This window comes from Lemur catta, chromosome 3, assembly GCF_020740605.2.
Source record: "Lemur catta isolate mLemCat1 chromosome 3, mLemCat1.pri, whole genome shotgun sequence".
Taxonomy (NCBI): Eukaryota; Metazoa; Chordata; class Mammalia; order Primates; family Lemuridae; genus Lemur; species Lemur catta.
In genome coordinates this window covers 46,210,177-46,235,017 of record NC_059130.1, presented here as the reverse complement: position 1 = coordinate 46,235,017, position 24,841 = coordinate 46,210,177, and the positions used below count along the sequence as shown (strand labels likewise).

Genomic DNA, 24,841 nt, shown 5'->3' with positions numbered 1-24,841 from the left:
GATTACCTAATTAGTGATGGAATAAATCAGTTTGCCAGATATATCTTATGTGTCATTTGGTTACATAGCCTTTTTTTCTTTAGTATATAAAAACAATTATATTTTCTTTCATTTCCAGATATATTCTCCCTCTAGTATTCCTTATAGTTTAACTATGTATTATTATTGAATGAAAAATATATTAAAGATAGAAGAAATTGCCTAGGTTTATTTTGTAGATGAGAAATCTGATGCTCTGGAAGGTTATATGATTTTCCCAAAGCTACTTAATGGCAGAATTAGAACCTAGGTGTCATGATTTTTATTTGAGTGTGATTTCCACCTCACATATCTAGACATAATTAGCAGTTCCTTAGGATAAGATTGAAGAAGAAATTAGCAAAATACCTAAATTTAGGAGGGATATAGTTAGGAAAAAGACCGTTTCTCTTATTCTCAAACAAATAATTCAAGAGAATCATTTTTATGTTTTATTTTCTGGGAAATATAGTAAGAAAAGTAGGAAAGCATAAAAATTTTAAGCTCCATATATTAAAAAAATCTGCAACAGATCCTTTCTTTTTCCTGAGAAATAGGGATGGAGAGAGTAAAGAAAAATGTCATAGTGACTGAATTGTACCTTTTTACTCTACCATCATGTTTTTCCTTTTCTTTTTTTGTAAAGCAAGGAGTCTTTACCTATTTAATAACAGCACAGTAGGTAGAACCAGATACCTCGATTCAGTTTAGATGAATGAATAACCAATATTTTTCACTATTCAGAATCCTTAGCTTTACTTCCAGTTGTTTTCCATCCATTTTTTTTTTCTTTCAACCTTCTCCAAACTGGCTTTTAGTCCTCCTGAAATTGTACAGTGGGAGGCCTCAAACATTATTTTTATTGTTTAATCTAATGGCCTTTTTCTGTTTATATTTTTCTTCCTTCATTTAGGCATTTACTGCTGCTGGAAATAGGTTTCCCTTTTTCCCTGACGGTTTAGTTACTATGCCTTTATTGTCTTTAGTAATGCTTTTTCCTAACTGTTAATAACCTCGTAGATTCTGCAAGATTTAGTATTGATCCCTGGCCTTAAATATACTTTTTAAATGAATGAATTAATTATGTTTAATGGATTCAGCTATAAATTCTGTTCCATAAATATTTATTTGCCAAACACTGAGATGCTAGGGACACAAACACAAATAAGACTCAACCCCTACCTTAAAGCAACTTTCAATTTAGAGTGAGAGGGAAACACAAGGTGCCAATTGTCATGTAATGTAATAATACCATAGATACCACAGCTTTTTATAGGAGCTCAGAAAGGGCAGTTCATACAGTATGGAGGACAGGTTGGGGTCAGGAAATATACCCTACATGGGTAACACTTTAGATTTTAAAGAAGTAATATAAGCCAGACTAAAGGTCAGTCTAGGGACATTCTAGGCAGAAGTTATAGCATGAGCCAAAGCATGAAAGTAAGAAATAACATACAGTAAAATACAAGTATGTTTACGTTTGGAGAGCTTAAAATGTGAAGGAAGGATTGATAGGAGGTGAAGCTAGAAGGGGCCAGATACAAAGATATACCATGTTAAAGAGCTTACACTTTCTCCCCTAGGCAGTGGGGAACTTTTGGCACATTTTTTAGTGTGGAAGGAGATAGAATCACATACTTACTTTATATAGATTAGTCTAATGGTTCTATAAAAGTGGTGTATTAATTATCTATGAATACATAATAAATTACACAAAATCCTAGTAACTAAAATAGCATGCATTATTATCTAATACTTTCTGTGGTCAGGAACCTGGGAGAGGCCTAACTGGGCTCTCTGGCTCAGGGTTTCTCACAAGGCAACAATCAAGGTGTCAGGCAGGGCTGCAGTCGTTCCAAGGCTCGTTTTGGGGAGAATCTGCTTCTAAGCTCACTCAAGTGGTTGCTGACAGTATTCTGTTCCTTTTGGGCTAGACTGAGGGTCTGGTTTCTCTCTAGAGGTATCTCTCAGTTTCTTGCCACCTGTGCCTCTCTATAGTACAGCTCATAACACAGCAGCTATGAGAAAGCAAGTGAGGGCAAAAGAAGAAGATATACAAGACAGAAGTCTTTTCACCTAATCGTGTCAGTGACATCTTGTCACTTTTGCCATACACTATTCATTAGCAGCAAGCCACTAGCTTCCCCCTACCCACCCACACTGAAGGGAGGGCATTACACAAGGTCATGAATATTAGGTAAACAGGAGTCATTGGAAGCCATCATTGCAGCTGCCTGAGACCAGAGCCAAAGTCATCGCCTCCATACTTTTAGTAGTCTAGGTTTGTCCTTGACATTGCTCTTATCATGTCTTTCACTGTATCCAGTTAGACACCAGTTATTTCTTTCTGCCTGTCGAACTTTATTTGTCTCTGTTTCTATTTTTATTCTTATCCAAGTATTTCTTACTTAATGTATGGAAAAAGTCTCCTGATCTCTTTCCTGAGCCCTTTTCCTATCTTTAATCCATATTCTAAAATACCTGATATCTGTATATCTATCATTTATTCAACCAGCAATTATCATGGGCCCACTTTATGAGCAGCACTTTATTAGACCTCCTTGGGAATATGATAGTGAGCAAGACAAGCATTGTCTCTGTTCTCTTGGGTCTTTATTAGTATCTTCTCTTTCCCTCTCATATGTTAGAAATACCACTAGTCCTTAAGGTAACTTCCACTTCTACTCTTCCTGTGAGACCTTCCTTGAAAGGTGTATGTTCCTCTTATCTGCGTCTACAGTTATTATCAGGAGAAGTTTTACTTTGAAAATTATGAGATTCTACAAGTTTTAAAGTGAGCCTTGTAAACAGCTATTAAGTGTAATGAAGCTATTTCTGACCTCCCCTCTTAATCTACTTGAAGCAGTAGAACAATGCATTACCACCCTGACTCATTGGAATCACCGGGAGAGCTTTTTAAAAACATAGATGCCTGGACATTTCCTAAAAGATTCTGCTTCATTATGTCAGAAATGAAAGCAAAATAAGACACTAAGGTGAATCTGATGTGTAGCTAGGTTAGAAAGCCATTGCATTGGAATCACCCTTGCCATTATACAATTAATTATTTTGTGTACATTTAATCATCCAAATAGCCTAAAGCAGTACTTTCAAATACTGGTTGAGGACTAGCTACATCAACACCTACAGACTTTTAGAGGTGTTGAGTTGACTACATCTGTGGTTGTAGCCAGGCTTCTATAATTTTTAAATAAGGAAATATGACTGATAACCGGGTTTCAGAAATGCTAGATGAATGGACTGATACATTAATTTTTTTGTGTTTTGCTTATCAGTACAATTCAGATAAATGCATGCAAATATTTGATAAATATTAAAGGCCAGTCAGCATGATAGTCTATGATTACTTGGAAGGTTTTGACCATATGGAATCATATTTTAAATAATAGTTGAACATGTGCTGTGTTTAGATTTTTAGGTGATCCAATATCATTCAGTTTTATAACTTTAGTCTTTCATACACTGGTACATTTTCTCTAGATTTTTTAGGTTTTACATTAGATAACTTACTGATCACATGGAAAATTTGAAACAACCATCCTTTTTTTCTCGTATTATTCTGATAAATCTTATTATATCCTACTATAGAGAGGCATATTATTACTTTCTAACAGGATGGGATTGTCAGAATGTAGGTTTAATAAACTTGTTGTCTTCCTTTTCCTTAGTGTTATTCCCCTTTTAAGAGAGTCTGTTGGAATATTAATGCAGAGAACTCCTCCCCTGTTGGAAAATACTCTGCCTCAGTGCTATCAGAGGGTAAGTTTCAAAGCTTCCAAACCATTGGATTTTATATTGTTTCCAAACTGTTAGGGTTTTCAACTTTCACAAATATGGGTAGCATGTGTGTATAATTGAATATTTCTTCTAAGATTGAATGCTAACCATGAATGCAATTTATACAAACCAGAATAAAATCATTGGAAAACATTGTATACTTTATGAAAGAAAATGTGGTAGAAATTGTCCTCGTCTAGAAATTGAGCAGTTCTTTTAAAATATAGAATATGGATAGCAGATGTTATAAGCATTTATGCAACATACATTTTTTAGCTCCCACTCTGTGCCAGATACTCTTCTAAGGTACTGGGGATGTAATGGTCAACAAGACAGAGTGTCTCTGTTTTCATGGGGCTTACAGTCTAGCGGGGAAACACAGGCAGTAAACAATAAATGGTTAAATAAGAAAATGTCGGTGATATTTACTATAACAGAATTAAAATAAGGTGATGTGATAGGCATGGATGGCTACAAGAGATTCACTGAGAAAGTTATATTCAAGGACATTGAAACCTTGATGACAAGAAGAAGCTAACCATATGAAAATCCTGGAGAAGAATGTTCCAGGCAAAGAAAAATGCTAATGCAAAAGTGCAGTGTCTGGAAGTAATTTAGTGTTTTTGAAGAACAGAAAAAAAGGCCATTGTAGCTGAAGCATAATAAATAAAGAGAAGAGTGGCTTGAAAGGCTGGAGAGAATGGAAGGAGCCAGATCATCTAGGAATTTTGATCATACTAAGAGGCTTAGATTTAATTCTACTTCAGTGGGAAGCATTGGAAACCTTTTAGGCAACGGAAGTGTCATAAATCTTATATTTTTAAAAGATTATTCTGTTTGCTGTGTAGAGCACAAATTCTATGGAGAATGAAAGGAAAGAAAATCGGTTATGAGGCTATTGTTACTTAAGTGAAAAAAAAATAGTGGCTTAGACTAAAGTTGTAGCAGTGAAGATGGAGACAAATATATATTTGGGAAATGTTTTTGGAGGTGTATTATATTAGCAGAGGAGAGAAAAAGTGTTGGTTCACAATTTGATAGATGGTAATGCCACTTGTTAAGATTGAGGCTGAGTTGGTATACATTTGAAGACAGAAAATCTCCCCAAATGAAGAGTTCTATTCTGGATATGTAAAAATTGAAATCCCTATTATATTTCTAGGGGAAATGTTAATTAAGTAGTTGGATATGCAGATCTGGAGTTTTGGGGACAGAATAGGACTAGAAAGAGTTTTGAGTAATCAATATATGAATAGCATCTAAAACATTGTATGAGATTACCTTGGGAGAGGTTGTAGTTCTATTAGCTCTAATTTCAGCTCAAGATTTAGAGCACAGGTGGGAAAGCGAATGGTTAGTAAGAGAGCTGGAAAACCAAAAGAGTATAGGATCACAGAGTTGAGGAAGGAAGAAGTAATCAACTATGCCTGCCAAACTTTTCTGTGGTGTCAAGCAAGGTAGGAATAGAGAAGTGATCATTGATTGGCATCATGAACATCATTAATTACCTTGATAAGAGCAGTTTCATTGGCATGTTGGAAATGAGAGCATGATTTCAGTGGATTAAGGAGAAAATGAATAGGGGAAGTAGAGACAGTGGCTACAGACAACTCTTTTAAGAAGTGTTGTTAAAGGGAGCAGAGAAATGAGTTGATAGCCTGGATATGGATGTTGTATCAGGAGAGAATATATTTTATGGCTATAGTATCAGGAGAGAAGGTATTTACTTTAAAATAAGATATTTTAAAACAGTATAATTGCATAGAACTTTCCCGACATAGGAATGTTCTATAATCTACACTGTCCTTTTTTTTTTTTTTTTTTTTTTTTTTGTGGACAGTGTACTTTTAGCTAGAGTACAGTGGCATGATCATAGCTCACTGAAATCTTGAACTCCTGGGCTCAGGCAATCCTCTCACCTCAGCCTCCTGAGTAGTTAGAACTACAGGTGCATGCTGGCTAATTTTTTAATTTTCTTGTAGAGATGGGTCTTGCTTTGTTGCCCAAGCTGGTCTTAAACTTCTGGCCTCAAGAGATCCTCCTGCCTTGGCCTCCCAAAGTGCTGGAATTATAGGCATGAGCCACCATGCCCAGCTTTTGCACTATCCAATATTAAAGCCGCAAGCCACATGTGGCTAGTGTAACTGATTTTTTTAATTTAATTTTTATTTTTTTAAATAGCCACATGTGTCTAGTGATTTTTGTTTTGCACATCATATTTCTAGAACATATGTGTTATTCATAGGAACAGTCCAACTGAGAGGAAGGAATGGATGATACGGTATAGTGAAGGAGATTATTAAAGGAATGAAGTTCTTGAGAAGGTGAGAATGGATAGAACCCAAAGCACAATGGAGGGATTAATTGTAGACAGGAGCAGGGATACAGCTTCCCCAGAGGGAAGGCAGAAAGGACTGACATAGAGGAGGGTCATCTGGTAGATTTAATGGTATAGGTTGAGGGATTTTCCTGTGTGCTTCTATTTTCTCTATAATTTATAAGGCAGTATAATTATGCAGAGAGATTAGAAGGCTAGAAGAAAAAGGGAAAGGTATAAACTAGGCTTTTGAGAAAGGGAAAGTGAAGTGCTGCCCATTTAAGATATGTGATTATGATTTTAAGGTAAGGCCAGTCAGCATAATTGTGGAAGTTGGACAATTTTTGAATGCCTAGGATAAGTTAGCCCTATATACTAAGTGTCCTGTGGCGGGGGGTGGGGGGTGGGGTCTGTGTTCAGTTTCTCGTTTTCACCATAAACTACAGGGTAAGTATCATCTTCCTTTCTCTAGGTAAATGGAGGTTCATCCTAAATCACAAATGCTAGTGGCTGATTCAGGATTCTAATCCATGTCACTCTGACTATAAAGGTCATCATCATGGTCTTTCCACTATACCACATTGCCAGAGTAGGAATAGTAATACAGATTTTCATCTGTAACTACACTTTCCTCAAATTTTTTAATTTGGAGAGTCATAAAGCTAGTTTCCACAGGAGTTAATCCTTAATCTATGTTTTAGGATAACTGCAAGAATGTACTTGTACTGCTACTTCAATGGAGGTAGAGGAAATCTTTTCAGTCAAGTTGTTTTATTAACAGTAGACCACTCCATGAGGATGCCATTTAGAAAAATGCAGAGGGATATCAGGTTAAAACCAAAACGTCATCAGAGTTCAAAAAGAGGAAGAAAAAGTACATTTTGATTTCTTTCCCCAGTAAAAGCAGTCTTTAAAGAAGGCACAGTGGGTATTGTCTAAAATTTCTCACCAACTGTCTTGAAGTTTATATTAATAGGAAATAATGCCTATATTCATCAGATTCTTATAAATATTTTGATAGATATAAGATCAATATTTTCTTAATTGACTTCCCAAGTAGATTACATAAAAATCCGAATCTCAGAATTGAAAATGATCTTATTTTTCATTTGGCCCAGACTTCTGTTGCAAGAATTCGCTCTGTGACTTCCAATTGGTCATGTGCTTCTTGACCATTTCCAGGGATAGACGGTTAACACATCCCCAGAGTAGCCCCTTTCTTTTTAAACTGCTGTAATTGTTTTAAAGATCTTTTCACATTGAGCCTTTCTTTCAACTTGGATATCGATCTTTGTTCAACTACTCCAGATCTATATAAAGATGCTGAACAATAAGCAGTGATTTGGGCATCTTTGTCTTTTTCCTGATCCTGAAAGAATACATAGAGGGTTTCATTCTTATTTTCTGTACATTTTTTGTATATAGACTTTATGAAGTTAAGGATATGTCCTTTGAATAATTTTTTTGAATTATAAATGTTGAACTTTATTAAGGAATTCTAATGCCTTTACTGAAATGACTAAGTGATTTTTCTCTTTTACTTCATTAGTTGAGGAATAACAATAGAGTTTCTGATACGAAACCATTCTCTCCCTCTTGGGGTAAACCCAACTTAGTCATGATATGTTATTTTTTTAATACATTGTTGAATTTAGCTTTTTTAATTCATAAAAGGAATTAGCTTATGATTTACTATCTTTATTATAAGCTAGCAACGTTTTCCCCTTCTCAGGAAAAGCTAAGAGGTTATCTATTCCTTGAAAGTTTGCTGTCTGGGGCTTTTTTAAAAGGAAGCTTTGTTACCATTTCAGTTTTTTCTCTTTTTTTTGAGAGAAGGGGGGCTTGCTCTTGCTCAGGCTGGTCTCGAACTCCTGACCTCAACGATCCTCCTGCCTCAGCCTCCCAGAGTGCTACGATTACAGGCATGAGCCATTGCATCCAGCCACCATTTCAGTTTTTAATGGTCCTTCCACTTTCTTATTCTCTTGTTTTATACGGCATTTTCTGTATTTCCAGAAATTTATCCATTTTGTCTAGGTTTTCAAAATTGTGTTATTCATTTAATATATATACTTACTGAACACTTACTTGGACCAGGCTGTGTTTTAGGTGCTGAAGATACAAAATGTGAAAAACAAAACAAAAATAAATCCCTAACCTTATTGAGCTGAAGTTCTGCTGGAGGAGACAGGCAATAAACAACATAAAAAGCAGACGATAGAGAAAGTACTATTATGCTAAAAAGTAAAACCAAGCAGGGAAATGTAGAAATCAAAACATTGTAATTTTAGACAGTGCTTACTGAAAAAAGGACATTTGCGTAAAGACCCGAAGTGGACATGCAGAAATCTAGGAGGAAAAACACTCCAGGCATAGGGAGTAGCAAGTACCCTGAGATAGGAGTTTGTCTGGCTTTTGAAAGAATGGCGAGGAGTCTGGGGTTCTGATGAAGAGGGAGGAAGAGGAGGAGGAGGAGATGAGGTAAATAAAGTAACAAGGGTGCCACAAGACATGGGTCCACGTAAATCATTGTAAACACATTGGTTGAACTCTGAGTGAGATGGGAAACCATTGGAAGATTTTGAATGAAGGAGTGGCAGTGTCTAACCTAAAATAACAAGATCTCACTTGGGCTACTATTTTGATAATAGATGGGAGAGGTGCAAGGCTAGAATTAAAACAGTTAAGAAGCAATCTAATAATCCAGACTAGAGATAGTGTTGGTTTGAACTAGGCTGATAGCAGTATAGGTAGTGAGAATTATTTGGATTCTACTTGATCAAAATGTTTTATATATTCCTATATTGATACATTCCTGTAATAGTTGTATTCCCTTTTACAGTTTTTTAAAACTTTTGTGTTCGCAATTATTCCTATTTTTTGTTTTGTATTTCGTTTAATTGCAGTTTCTTTTATTTTATCTTTCTCACTTTGATCAGAAGTTTGTATGACCACTGGTTCTCATCTTAATGACCAGTGGTTCTCAGCCTAACGCTGTGGAAACCTAGGGAGCCATTGGAAAAACTGAGATCCCTCTCTTTTGGTTGCCATATGATTTGGGGAAGGGTATACGTTGTCATTTAGTTCCCTGGGGCCCTGGCATGCAAAGGTCCTGTAGTTTCTTGGATAGTTATACACAGTAAAGAATTGTCCTATCTAAAGTACACCCCATTAAGAATTATTCCTCTAGCTTATTAATCTTTTCAAAGAACTGGTTTTTTGATATTGTATATTCTATCATTTAATTCAAACATCCTCCTCCCCTTTTTTAAACTAGTGGATAGAACCCGTGTTTACTGTTATTAATATATTGCCTAATAATTTAAGTGGGAGGGGGCACTTAACCTGATTATGATGTTCATATCTGCCCTTTGTATTTCAGGTGCAGCAGTTACAAGGAGTTTACAATTTACAAGAACAGCACTTTTGGACTTTGTGTTCTGACGTTTATGTTGGGACCTTGAAATTAGTAGTAGCACCTGACGCTGATGCCAGGTGGATTTTAAGCCAAACACATAATATTTTTACTCAGGTATGACCTTTTCACTAACTTCTTTTAAGGGTCTTACAATTTATTATATCTACTAGTTTTAAAAATACTACCTAACATATTAAATATATGGTACTAAAATATGAGGTAATAATAAAAGTACTTTTTTTTTTTTTTCAGTCAGAGTCAAATTTGGGAGATCCTTATTGTAGTTAATACTCTTAAGGAAGATAGTTCCTACTGACATATTATTGTAGTGATTTGAGTTTTTTCAAAAAAAAGTAGATTTTCCTTTATTACACACTCCTTATCAGACATGTTAGGTGCTGTTTGAAGCCCAGAATTCCAAAATGGCATTTGGAATAAGAATACTATCTTATATACTGGTTTTAGCTAAAAGCAGACTGTTAACTTTTTTGTGTGGTAACAAAACCATGGTTACCTTCTGTCTGATTTAATAGTTTAATACGCTGTTGATTTTTTCTTAATAGTGTATTTGGAATCATGAATTAGTGCATGGTGTGCAACCAAATTCTTTCAGTTGATGTTTGTGCCATCATGAGTTAACATAGTCGTGTGACTGACAATCAGAGTAAGAGTGATTACTATGGGATGTATTGTGTATATGTTGGGAGAGTAAAAAGATCATGCCAATAACATCTAAGAAGAGAGAGAACACAAATTCTTTTTTGAGTCTAGTGTGCTGGAAACATTTGGTTCAAAAACCTAGGCATCCACACTGCTGCCAAAGTTATCTAATGCATAAATCTAACGAAGAAACTGGTTCCATGCCTTAAAAAAATCTCTGGCCGAAAACTGAGATTCTGTGCCTCCTGGTGTGATGGCACAGGTGATGCGACACGACCTGTGTGATGCTCCCGCCAGGAAGGTTTAGCTTGACTCTAATTATAAGCAGCCAGACAAATCCAGCGGTGGGAACTTCTGCAAAACTGTTAGCCTGGATTCTTAAAAAGGAAAGGAAAAAAAGGTGGGGAATAATTCTAGATTAGAGGATACTTCACAATTAAATGCAATGTGTGATCCTTGATTGGATCTTGGCCTAGGGGAAAAAACAGCCGCAAAGGAAAGTATTGGGTAATCAAGGAAATTTGAATATAGACTATATAATAATTATTCATATAATTGTATAGGTGTTATATTTCTTGGGTGTGATAATGGCATTGTGGTTATAGAAGAATGTTCTTATTCGTAGGAGATACACGCTGAAGGATTTAATAATGGTAAAGTATTGAGGTATCTAATTTTCAAAAGTTTTGGCAAAAATAAAAAGATTACAGATAAATATATTAATATATGTAGAGAGATTACAGCAAAGATGGCAAAATGTTAACAACTGGTGGATATATGTGATGGATATACGGGTATTTTTTAATACTATTCTTTTGACTTTAAAATTTTTCAAAAAGAGAAGTTGAAAAATAAAAACTTTAGTAGCTCTGCATTGCTACCAGGGTAAAGCCCAAACTTTCTAGCATGATCCAATTGATTTTTCAAGTCTCTCATGTACTTTTGTGTACCAAATCTACCGGACTGTTTACTTTTCTGTGTAGGACAAAAACCCTACTCTAATTTAAATGTTCAATTCAATTGTTACTTTCTCTCTAAAGCTTTAAAGGTCCCTTAAAGCAGAATTACTTTATCCTGTGATATGCATTTCACCTTGTACACACTGTATTTGTTTGCAAGTTCCTACCAGATGTCATGATTTTGCATTCCCAATGCTTAGAAGAGTATATGTGTATAATGAATTTGTTGGATAAACAATTCTTCAAACTGTATTTGACCAAAACCAACTTTACATATGCTGAGTGTGGAAAAAAATTGTTGGGTTCCCACTGATCTTTTTAACCAAAAACATAAAAAGATCTTAATGAGATACAGAATCTCTTTTCTCTAATAAAGAGAAATATGTGGTTAGTCTCTTTGGGAATAAATTAATGAAATAATCTTATGTGTAATTAGGATTTACTCTAATTCTAAACTTATGTGTATTCAAGACTTTACCACAAAACAATAAACTGGTACCACTTATTTATTCCAGAATTTTAACAACTAGGTCTCTTTCTTAACAGACACTCTAAGTCAGTATCATTATGACTTTCCTAATGAAGCATGCAAGACCTTCATAGCATGTCTGAATCTTTCTCATACCTCCTACATACTTCAGGGACAAAAAGAGGAGGCTAGCGCGGTAACCTTCTTTTCACTGCTATTTCTAGTTCTTTTTTCTCTCTTTTACTCTGAATTTTCTCTTAGTTATGCCATGTCCTGCCACACTCGTATTGTAAGCTTCTGTTGGCCTCTAGGACACTCCATACTGTCCTAAGACTTTGGCACCTAGTCACAGTTTTCCCTCTGAAAAGGAGTGCAGTTTCTAGGTTTGGAAGTGTGCACGCAGCTGTGTCTGTGCTTAGGAACTGCTGAAGCTGTCATTCAAGTAGGTGGAGGGAGGTTCTTCTGGTAACAGAAATGTTGGCTTTTAAATGGCTGAAGCTGAAAGTTTATTCAGCCGCTTCTTTGGTTTTGGAAACTGCATTTGAGCTTTGAATATTTTAAACCCTGAAAAATATTTTAAGCCTTTTTGTCAAGCAAAGGTCAAGTCAACTTTATTTTATTTGTTGCAGAGACTAGAGATTTTTTGAGGCTGCGGTGAAGATGGTTCAACACATTTCAACTCATTTTTCCCAGGGTGGGGGGAATCACCCTACTAATGACTTTCATTCCTACGTTTAATGATTTAAAGTTCTTTTATAACTACTGTATTATGATCATTCTGACATATTCAAAATTGAAATTTTTTATTAATTTATTTCCTTTTCTGCTTATACCCATGTCTTTATGCTATGAGTATATGCCAGGCCTTGCAGGAGCATTTTCATGAAATGAAATGAAATTTAAAATTTAATTAATTTTTTAATTTTAAATTACATCTTATTTATAATTTCTACTTACCACAAATAAAAAAACTTAAATTGCTCCGTTTTTGAGAAAAAAAAAATCACACTAATGCTTTAGGTATATTTCTTGCAGAAAGATTTAAAATACTGGTGGCCTTAGTTCCAAAAGACCAAAAGAAGGATTTTTTTCAATAATAAGTCATACCTTTTGGTTTATTACATTTTTAGCTATCTTTCATATAGCTGATCTTAAATTAGAATTTACATAATAATTTTTGGTTAAAATTGTTCTTGTGAAAGCTTATATGAGGATAACTTTAAACTGAAAAGACCAACTTCAAAAGTTTGAGAATTATAACTTTCTGTTGTGTTTATAAAACTATAGCTTTGTGACTATTGTAGACCTGTATATTAGGCATTATCCTTTTTAATCTCATTTTCCAGAGTTACCAATTAATTTTTAACTGCTAAAGAAAGTGCCTTGTTATGCATAAATATAGAGTAACATAAGTGAATTGCTGCAAGTCACTTTAGTATTTAGATTCTTCTGGGATGAAGTGATAATCCACTTTTTAAACTACAAAGTTTTCTATTGGTATAGAACAAGTTCTATCTCCCCTTTTCCCCTTACACTAATTTTTTAAAAAAGGAGTTAGTGTTTTCAAATTGATAAAATGGAAAATTTATCTTTTGTGTTTCATATGTGAACAGGAAGAGAAAGTGGGATGCTGGATTAGGAATGCAGTTTAACATTTTATGTATGTTTTTTGTTTTAGACTGGCCAATATCATGTTAATTATTTTTAATAACACTTCATAATTATAACTATAATCCTAAAAATTTTAACATACTTTTGTTAGAAATAACATTGTCTGAAGAAAACACATTAAAGAAAAATCTAGAATATGCTTGGAGTTCATTCCCCTCCTTAGTTCCACAAAGCACAAAAGACAGTTAAGCCTAATACATATTTACTCCCCAATAGAATTTCTACCTTTATCTTTTCCATCTTTTCTATTCTTCTGCCTTTCTCCCTTATGCCTATTAAATCCTAAGCCCCCAGCTTCCTGCTTCAGGTTTTGTGCTCTGTTCTCTGGCCTCAATAGAAGTTAACACTGATACCCAGGAAGGAACCAAAAAGCCTCCTCACAAGCCCAAATGAGAGCGCCCCAAGTTTCAGAAACCCTCCACCTCTGTCACTCTCCTGACTCTCTGTCATAATCCTTTCCTGTCTCTCATCCAACCTTGTTGTGTCTGCTTAAGGGTGAGGGTAGGAGAGAGGGAAGGTATCTACCCTTTTCCAGATGGGTTGCTATGTTTTCTACCATTTTTATTTATTTTCCCTTTTTGTAGAGAGCTTTAATCTTTATTCTACTTGCTCACTCTGCTCTTTCCTTATCCATCTTTCCATTATCTTTCTTCATTATATGTACTTGAAGTCCACCAGAATCCAACTTTCTTAGGAGACTGACATGAACAGCCACTAGATGTGAGGCCAGCAAATCCCTAGGTTTGTTGTTTTTAATTGATCCACATGATTTAAGTGTTCACTGGGTGGTTGATAGTGGTGGAAATAATAGCAGCAGTGGCGGCTGGTGTTTATTAAGCCCACCATGTACCAGGCGCTGTGATAGGTACCTAACATGTTACCCAATCTTCATAAGACTATTTACAGAGAAGGAAACCCAGACCGAATTTATTGTTCTTCACTTGTAATTTAGTCACATTTACTCACTATTTCGCTAACTCTGAAGTGATTTAGGTTTCACATGGAAGACATGGAAGACAGTTTTTCAAGACTTCATTTTAAAAGGATAAAGATTAGTATATGTTCAGTCAAAAACTAGAGTAGAAAATTTCTGTAGTTTTTGATTGGTAGAGAATACAAGCAAACCAATAATTTTCTATAGTCATATTCACGTTTATTTTTCTAAATTTTTACTTCTGATTTGTTCTTCTTTCCACAACAATGAATATTTGTTGAAGATATTCTAAGCCTGTGGCACCAGGTTAACATTTATTTTCTTAGGAGCATATAAGTATTTAAAATAACTAGCTATCTTTCCCATTTTAAGAAGTATCGACTGAAGTATAGTTTGTACATTATTCTCAGCATACACAATTAGTATTATATGGTTTTCACATTTTAAGGACCTCTCAGTCAGCCTCAGCCTCCTGGTATCATTCCAGTGGTAGAATATTTGATGAACCTGAGCACTGTTTTTATCTGCTGGAGTATCTGTCATGTCTTCGTAATGTGAATAAACTATAGAAAACCTAGTTTGCATTTAGGGAGTTGATGACTCACTGTGGGATTCTTTGGAAATACTGCTTTCTGTCCACTCTGAAGAAAATTGAAAGAGGAAAATGGGAAGCTGGAAAACTTGAAGCTGTGCCTATTGGGACAGATGGATGAAGCAAAATGATGTTTTTTTGCTGTTAGACTGAGTTTTTGTGGCAAGCTGTAGCCCCTCAGGGGAAGAATATCAGCTTGAGTAATTAACTCGTGATTATGCAAAGATAATTTACCTAGCCTCTTTGTTTTTCCCCTTTTTTTATTGCCTTGGGCTACTTCATTTTTTATTATCATCCTCACTGTGTTAGGGCTGGGGTGAGGAAAATGGCAAAGACAAAAGGAGCCCAACTCATTTGGCCCATTTTACTTTCATTAACAATTTTATTGAAAGAGAAAAGAAATTAAGACAATTTATTTGGGCAATAGTTGTTTTCTTGTAAGGTTAGTTATACAATAATTTTGCAAAAGAGTTCCTTAGTTATTTCAAGGTTATCTAGATTGAGTATATAGAATCATATAACTAATCAATTATAATTTGTTTACAGCAGCATTCTATAACAGTGCCTGGTATGTAGCAAGGATTTATTAAATATTTGTCAAATATTGGATGAATATGTAACAATTCTGTGAGGATTAGTAGAGCTGGTATTTATCAACATTTTTAAAATGAGAAAAACAGATTTGGTTTTAATTTGTAGCTCAAGAACATACAGATACTAAGTTCTGTCTCTTTTCTGCCACAAGCCTCTTAACTAAGGAGAGGACGCTATTAAATGTATTTTCTGTAAATATGAGTAACAGAGAGCTTTAACTTACCATGGGAAGGCCTTTTTTTTTTTTTTTTTAAGAAGACAAGGTCTCCCTATAAAGCCCCTGGCTGGTCGGGAACCTCCAGCCTCAAGCAGTCCCCCCCCACCTCCCTCCTCCCCCAGTAACTGGGATTACAGGTGCAAGCCACTGCACCCAGCTGCTTTTTTTTTTTTAATGAGGCAAAATTAAAGTATATTTTCTGTGCTGACAAGCTTCGAGCATCTGTCCAGCTTTTTAGCCATTAGAGTTGTTCCTGACTCCTTTCAAATATTCATTAGTGTTGTGCAGAGCCTTCCTATCTGAATGCTAGAAAAAAGCCGTGCTAGAAAGCAGTGTTTTGAGGAGCCCAAAATTGATGTAAGAAGGTTCTGTTAATGGATTTTTATCCCTCGCTCTGGTTTTTTCCTTTCTATTAAATATTCCAATCCACTGTTCATTCTATGGTGCTGATAAGAAAGGGCTTATTGTGACTGATGGTTTGCTTTAGTAAAATAAATCATTGTGGGTTGAAAGAAATTAGAATTTCAGTTCATTCAACTAATATTTATTTATCAGTTACTATGTGCTAGGTACTACTTGAGGTTGTGGGATTAAGCAATGAAAAACGGAAGACACATCCTTCACCTTGGAGAGATTATAATATAGTGGGAGATCAACAATAAACAATAAGCACAGTGAATACATAAGTTTTATAATATATCACAAGGTGATGAATATTATGGGTAGGGAGATTGGGAGGCATTTACCAGCTCTTGTACCAAGCTTCATTTTTTTTCTCTTTAGACTTTGGCTATTTCAGTGTTTAGTATTCAAAGATAGGAGGAAGAACCAGCGAAGGAAACTGAGAAAGATTGACCAGTGAGGTAAAAGGTCAACCAGTGAATACTCTCTGGAAGCCAAAAGGAGAAAAGGTGTTTAGTAGGAGAGAGTGATCATCTGTGCTATTGCTGATAGGTTAAGTGGTAAGCTGAGGCCTGAGAATTGAGCACTGGTGGGAGCAACTTGGAGGTTACCTTAACAAACACTTTTGGGGAAGTGGTGGGAGGCACAGGTTTGGTTCAAATGAGTTTGAGGGAAAAGAGAGAAAAGGAATTGTAGACAACAAATATGGACAATCCTTTTGAGGCTTTTTGCTGTAAAGACCAGAGATTTGGACTGTAGCCCAGAAGTAGATGCAGGGTTAAGTAAAGGATTTTTTTAAATGGAAGAAATTACAATGTGTTTGCATGCTAATAGAAGTGATCCAGTTGAGGGGGAAAATTGATAATATGGAAGAGGTTAGGGACAATTTAGACAGCAGTATCCTTGAGTAGCAAGTTCATATCCAAAATTAAAGAGAGGAGTTGGAGTACAACATAATTAAATAACCAATAGATGGCTATACTTAATAAAGTGTTTCCTAATCATTTGTCATGGGAGGATTTAGACTGGGTTGATTTATTGATTTTAATTAGTACCCAATCAGTCAAGCACCGATGGCAGGTGCGTAACCCCATTTTTCTAAATATCACTTGGACAGGGCATGTGACTAGTAGCATGACTTTTTTTTTTTTCTTGGAGTGGTAAATGATGACTCTTTTTCATAACTTATGAGTATATTTGTTTCTGAAACAATTTTCTGGTGCTTTATGCTAAAAAATGAAGAATTATTTCCCAAAGGCAGAAGAGAAAAATAATTCTTTCCTTTTTCAAAGCTGAGATTTTTTTTTTTCTACTTTTCTGAAATGTGTAGTCTGTTATTGGCGTGTTTGATTTTCTAATTTTTTTTTTTTTTTTTCACTTTTCAGGCCGGAGTAAGACAGCTTTATGTACAGATTGACTTTGCAGCCATGTAATGAAGGAAAAGAAATTATGCTTTCTTTTGGACCAAATTTTTCTGGTACTGTACAATCCAAAACATTGTACCCAGCTTTTTAAAATAGAGAAATTATCACTACAACTCCCCAGCACCAAGTAGACCAGGTAGAGTCAGCCAAACGTTTGTGCTCTGTGGGGAGTTCACAGCTAAGGGATCAGAATTAAGAGGATATCATCTCCTGGACTTTTGATCTTTTCTTTTGTGCTCTTCCCTCCAAACGATTACGGAGGTTTCTGGTTTTGTTCCAGGGTGTTGGTTTGTCCTTTTTGTTTTGTGTTTTTTGTTTGTTTTCATGCTGAATTTCCTCACTCCCACCCCCTCATCCCAGCCAGTAAGAAATTCATATTGTGGGCCTCCAATCATCTGGAATGTCTTCACTGAAGCTTCTGGAAACCAATGCTTTCATTCCCATGAAACCAGTGTTATTTAAAAAAAGAAAAAAGAAAGAAATGGAAATCTGTTTTATATGTAATGTCACAGTTGTTGATGTTCTTCAGTATAATCATATGTTTGTAAAATTGTTTGTACCTTGCAAACTTAAGAACCAAACCATATTGGGTTTTCAAAGTGCCTTTGTATCAGAAAATGTATTTGCCAGCATAGAAATGTACCATCAAAGCTCATGTATATTAGTTTTTAAATGGATAGTCTGTAATCTATACAAAATAAGACTTTTGCTAGTAATGTATATTGTCTTTTTATGTACTTCCAGCATAGGTTTAGATATATGAAAATTTTCCTTTTATTTTTTATCTCATCAAAAAATAAAAGGTGTTAATTTGCTTTTTAAAACAAATTCAATTACCACATTAAATTACTTTGTGGACTGTGTTTTCAGAACTTTGCATATGCATCTGTTATACAGAAAACTGTTTTAACTTAAAACATCTGCTAAATTCCAAATTTCTATAAAAGCTACTGTGTCTATGATAAGCTTTCCTGTATCTTTCCTTACCATTTTTATGGATTTTATAATGAAAGGAAAAGGCAATGGTAGACTGGAAGCAGAAATGATTGTGACAGTGTTATTTTGCTTTTTCATTCTTCAAATGCCAAGTCAGACAGTTTGTTTTCCTTTTTAAGCTTTACACACATACAGTTGCTTTCAGGAATCCTAAAGCAGCATTTTACTGAGTTTGAACTATTAAAGCATACAGAGCAAACCTGGTTCCTAACACAGGTATTTGGATTTTCTAGGCCCTTGTGTATTTGAAAATCCTTTTCTAGGACAAGGATTTTCTAGGTCCTTGTGTATTTGAAAAATAAAATTGCCATTTGAGATGACAAGTGCTTGAACACTCTACTTAAGTACACTCTGTTTTATAAAGAGATAATGATCTGTATAAACATTTTCCCATTTTATTTCATTTTATAACAACATGTATTTCCCTTTCACTTTAAAAAACTGAAATTATTGGGGGGAAAACACTGAAGGGTGGTAATGACTGTTACGAATATAGATTAGTAATAAGCACTTTTTCAGTGAGGTGGCAGAAATCATTGTTGATTTTGTCCAAGTTTTGAAGTATTTTTCCCCTACAATTTATGAATTATTCTGTATTAGGAAAAGTAGACCACTTTCTTCATTCTTTCATAAACTGCTTTAGATTGCCATGAACTATCAGTAAGTCTCTGTTTTGCAGATAAAGTAGTATTTTCAAAACATGTTTGCTTACTGCCAGGCAGTTCTAAAGCTAAGAATTCCTGCAATAGAATGTGTTGACTAAAACAATTGTTGAGGTCTTCGAGGAGGGAAAGAACAAAAGGAAATGTCCTGATTATGGTATTGCTTTTTTCATTACAAATATAGGTAGTCATTTAGAATTTTGCAGCCACTACCAAGTCTGTTAAAACTTTGGGATATTCTGTGGTTTTGGCATATTATAGAAAATGACAGATCGAGATGAAGGCAGAAATTCTGGATGTGCGCCTTTAAAAACTAATTATGTATAACTATACTGATATTTCACATATGGAGATAATTACACTGGTCTAAATTTACCAGTGCCTTTTGAAGATCCAATTCTGCCTTTCACTGGGCCCAAAATTCCAAGTGAAGTTTTTGCAAAATATGTATTTAACAGAACTCTGAGTACACAAATGCATGAGTATGTTTTTCTTCCTTTGATAGCGTATAGAGTATATAGAGTGTTAGGCTGATATGAAACTCTAATTTTCCATTTGTTACAAGAGATTGCCAGCTCATGTCATTTAGCAGGTTGGCATTAACATTCATGCTTTAACTAAATGTCACTATATTTGTGTGTGCTAAAGTAAAAAATTAGTGTAAGAAAAAGCAGCTTTTTTCTCATTCTTAGGAAATACTTTGCCTTATTAGTGTTCTTGGCACATATGTATTACTAAAGGAGATAATTTCACTGAGAAGTACTACCCGATTTTTGTTATAAAATAAGAATGTATGAAATATACATTTAGAATGCCCCCCCAAAAGCCAGAACAGTCTATATCTGAACATAACTTTTCCAATATTTTAAAAACCAAAATATTCTCTGGAGAACAAATCTGTATTGCCCAGGGAAAGTTTACCTTGCCTGGTAAACTTCCCCAAACAGAAATACTGTATTTATTTTGGTTTTTTAATCTAGATTACTCAAGATGAAGGGCTTAACATGTACAACTTCCTCATTTTGCTAACTCCCTGTGCATCTTTGTGAAGGACAGTATCTAGTTTATCTGTAGGTCAGTGTTCCTCATGCTGTCATCCCTACCAGTCGGTAACAGATGTCATTCATTGGCATTGTGACTTCCATTGTATCCAGAACGTTTCAACATTCTTGAAAGCCTACATACATATACACCAGTAACCAAAGTACTGTGATTTTTGTGCACCTTTGTAAAGCAGCCAAATCATTAACTCAAAATGCAGTTGATCACAGTTCTATGTTTTTACCTACCTGCTATGAAATAATCAGATTTTACAGAGATTATTAATATGGTAGCACCTTGTTATATAAGGCTGGGATTCAAGAACAATATTACGTTGCTTAACATAGAATTTTACATCTAAGCAGGAACTGTCCTTAGAAACAGTCTAGTCTACCTCTCATTTTACAGATGAGAAAATTGAAGCCCAGAAAAGCTGTTATTTACTCAAGGTCACAGAGATAATTAGTGGCAAAACTAAGACTAGAATTCAGATCTTCTAAGTTGAGAGTTCTTTATACTCTATTGTGCTGCCTCTCCAGTGTAATATTTGCCTTTCTGTAAATGTGATTAAATATCATTTGTAAATAAAGGACATTTGACCTCCATTTTTGGTACATTAAGGCACTTTATAAATGGGGCTTTATTGTCTCATTTTTCATTTATAATTATGAGGTTTGGAATATTTCCATAGTATTCTTTATGGAAGATATTATAATTAATTTTTTTACTTTCTACTTTTTAACTCTTAATGAAACCAGTTCCTGACTTAAAAATGACATCTGTACAATGTATACCTTTAATTTATGAGTGAATTTTTCTGTTAATTGCCCAAGGCTAAATCCAATTTAAGGATTGCTTAGTTTCTATTTTGTTTATATTCTGTGAACTGGTACTTTTTAGAAACAAGGCTAATTCACAGTCATATCATTTCAGTTTTGCCACTTTGGTTTTCAGCCACTGGAGAGTTTTTGCATTTTAAAGATTCTCAGAGCCATGCAAAATTGAGCATTAATGTTGTATAGAACAAATCTTTTAATTCAGTAAGGTAAAATTTTGAAGTCTTATCAGAACCCAAAATGTTAAACTGCAACTTCCAGTGCTTCATAGAAAAGGAAATTATTTCATTCTCTGAAGAACATGTATTAAAAGTTTTATCAGTGTTGGAAGGATTATTTTAAGATGTGGTCTCCCAGAAGCCTTAGTGGTCCAGATCTCAACAACAGACTCAAACACAGTGAAAAATTACGTATCAAAAAAATATTTGGAGAAAAGGAACAAAGAATTATAGTTCTATTTAAAGTCCAAATGTATGTGAGTCTTTCTGATGAGGGCATCTTTGGTTTATGTTTAACCATTTCCTAACTGCAAATTATAAGGGGGGCGAGTGGGGAGAAGGATAACCTTTATTAAGGATTTATTTATGTGCCAGGCACTTTGTGTAGCCTTCTTCATGTCATCATATTTAATCCTCAGATTTCTATAAAGAATTTTGCATGACTTTATGATTGACACAGCTTCTTCAAATATATTTTCACTTCTAATCTCATTAACATCCCTGTGGGAAAGGAATTCTTATCCCCATTTTACAGAAGGAAGCTGTTTAAATGACTTGCTTAGGGGCTAGGCAGTGGTAGAGCACTGACTAATCCGGTGCTGACAGCTACTCTATTTTACATATGTCATTCAACAATGTTGTAAAGTTCTGAGAAGTTGTAGCAAATCTAAACAGACTCTCCTATAAAATTAGTGAACAATCACCACAACAAAACTGATACGGGGAACAGTCACTATACAGTATTTAGACTCATTCCTTCTTTCTATGCTCTCTTACACTTATTTCCCACCTTTGCCATTCATCTTAAACTGTGCAGGCTAAAAAAAGGAATCAGAACTCCTTTAGGTACCTTTAAGACCATTAAAAAAAAGACGCAGAAAGTTTTATTGACAGTCTTCTTCTAGTAAACTGCTTAAAAGGGATTGACTCCCTTTGTGCCAGTATGAGGAGAGAAACTGAACTGCCCAAAAGACCTTAACTTAGTTTATTAGGGAATTATCTCCCAAGAAGTATAAATAATTTTGCACTGCAGGAGAAGGGTAAGTAGGATTTGATTTACATTACATTTTAAATATATCTTTTCAAAAGGAAGAAATCTATTTCATAAGTAGTAGTAATCTATGCTTAATATTTAACTGAACTCTTACAACAGCTTTTAAAATTTATTTGTAATTTTGACCATGATGTTGGAAGGCTTGTAAAAGAGAATGTCTTTGTCTTATATATATCCTTTTATTCCCAAACTTAGCACGGGCTTACACTTACCTGCTCAGTAAATGTTTGGCTAACTGGTGAGTATTATAGATAGTAGTGGACTCACAAACAAGGGTTAGGAAGAGGTAAAACCAGTAATTTACTGTTTCTTACAGAAGGCATCTCAGCATTTGTTTGGTATTTCTGCATAAATAAGTGACTTTATATTCACCTTGGCCATTTTATTTTCAAGTAGCCCTGTGAGCTGCTCATTCTTTTTAATATACAAACAGTGGAAGTAAACAGATGTTATTCGTTTTGTATATTGTTGGACAAGAATTTGGCAGAACTGGGACTGTGGAACCTGGACCACTTGAATTTTTATATTTTGTATGGCCAAACCAGGAACCACATAGTCGCCTTTGTTATTATGGAAATACACCACATTCATGTTTTAAGGACTACAACGTGTCTTCTATTTCATTTATCGCAAATGTATTATCATCTGAAACTTTTTCAGAGGTATTTCTTGAAGGTGCTTCTATAAAAACACACTACATGTATTCATTACGTGATTTAAATATTCCTAGAATACTTTTTACCTTTTTTTCCTTTTCCTTCAAAATATTAAATTTTAGTAGAGCCTCCCTTTATTTTTCATCTCTTTCCATTGTTGCTTCCACTGTAGAACTTCCACTTCATGCTAGTGGGGGAAAAGGTTTATTTTGAATTTTAGTATTTGAATTTTATTTATATCTCACATATTGTGTATCAATTAGCCTCAATGGAGATCTAATTTTGAACTAGACACACCCTGTCAACAGTTTGTCAAGTAATTTCATTGCTTCCTGTAATAGAAAATTCAGTGAAATTTTTTCCCAAGTAATATTTTCCCCCAACTTTCGTGAATTTGATAAAAAAGAATGAGTCTTTTATATTGGAAATATTGTGAATAAAAAATTGCCAAATCCCTCTGTAGTATATTCCAAACACCTCTACACCACTTTACCTCCCTGCCTTTCGTAGTTTTTAAACATATGGCCAAGTTTGTATTTGGGTTTCATTCCTTCAGTGAAGATTATGACATCAAAATGTTTCCAAAAATGTTTTGGGTACAAAGCTAGGTTGTAATCTCAAATCTCAAAGGCTATGTTGTAATTTGGTTTGAATATGCTACGGTGAGCAATTATGATTTGCCTATGTGCAATACAACAAATCCATAATGTATATTTCACTTTTTCTACTTGAACACATTCATGTATATATTTTGTTTAACCTTAGATGTATTTAAAAAGAATCATGAACTGTATCAAAATTCTTTCAATAAAATTTCTGTTTAAAAATCTTTCCTTGAATTGTGTCTATCATTTTGATGAACTGAAAAGAACACTCTGAACCTAGCAGTTATTAGAGTAGATTCTAGAGGACTTAAGAACTGATAGGGAAAGAATGATTCTCAGAGCCAGGAAATAGCAGAACTCATTAGGAGAGAAGAGATGCTAGGAGGTTGGAAGTGCCTTTTCATTATGAAGAGCCTCATTGTGGCTCTCACTCATTGTTTTACCTCAGAAACACGTCTCAAAGTACTTATTTCCAAATATGTTCATTAACCCCAAATTGTTCTTTTCTTACCTCATTTTCTATGGATGATCTCATCTTTTTTTTTTTTTTTTGAGACAGTCTCGCTCTGTTGCCCAGGCTAGAGTGCCATGGCATCAAGCTCATAGCAACCTCAAACTCCTGGGCTTAAGCGATCCTTCTGCCTCAGCCTCCCGAATAGCTGGGACTACAGACATGTGCCACCATGCCCGGCTAATTTTTTTTCTATATATATTTTTAGTTGTCCAGATCATTTCTTCTATTTTTAGTAGAGGCAAGGTCTTGCTCTTGCTCAGGCTGGTCTCGAACTCCTTACCTCAAGTGATCCTCCCGCCTCGGCCTCCCAGAGTGTTAGGATTACAGGCGTGAGCCACCACGCCTCATCTTATATGAAATGAAGGCCAAAGCATTTGACATGAGCCTCCATTATCCTTCTAAATGTTTCCTTCTCATCAGAAGCAATTCCTTTTTAAAGTAACTTCTTCCACAAAACCTCAGGCCCCATTCATCCCACCTTCTCAGAGTTACTCTTACCAAAGCAGCCTCTACGCTATCAACCTCTACTACACCATAAGGGCTTTACCCTCAGTGTGTCTGTCGGATTCCTCATATGTGGTCTACATGTGCTGCTTCCACTTCCTTCACTCTTCCCTATTTTGTAGAAGTTTAAAGACCATCAGTGGCTTATTTCTTGTCACATCCATGGCAGAACTATCAGCATCTCAAATTCTAAATAGAGAAAAAGTAAATTTATCTTTCCCACTCTAATCTCTTATCAACTACCAATTTGTCAGAATTCCTTACAGAATTCTTAGAAATCTA

General features: G+C 34.9%; 1 protein-coding gene across 1 annotated transcript in view; it reads left to right on the top strand.

The window, feature by feature from the left end:
• The window catches only part of SLC30A7 (solute carrier family 30 member 7), a 72,426-nt gene extending 53,640 nt beyond the window's left edge, over nucleotides 1–18,786 (top strand). Inside the window, exons 9-11 of the mRNA XM_045547431.1 lie at nucleotides 3,708–3,798; nucleotides 9,516–9,665; nucleotides 17,435–18,786. Of these exons, the coding sequence (XP_045403387.1) occupies nucleotides 3,708–3,798; nucleotides 9,516–9,665; nucleotides 17,435–17,482 (289 nt within the window). The 3' untranslated portion in view covers nucleotides 17,483–18,786. The remainder of the gene's footprint in view (nucleotides 1–3,707; nucleotides 3,799–9,515; nucleotides 9,666–17,434) is intronic.
• The last annotated feature ends 6,055 nt before the right edge of the window (nucleotides 18,787–24,841 follow it).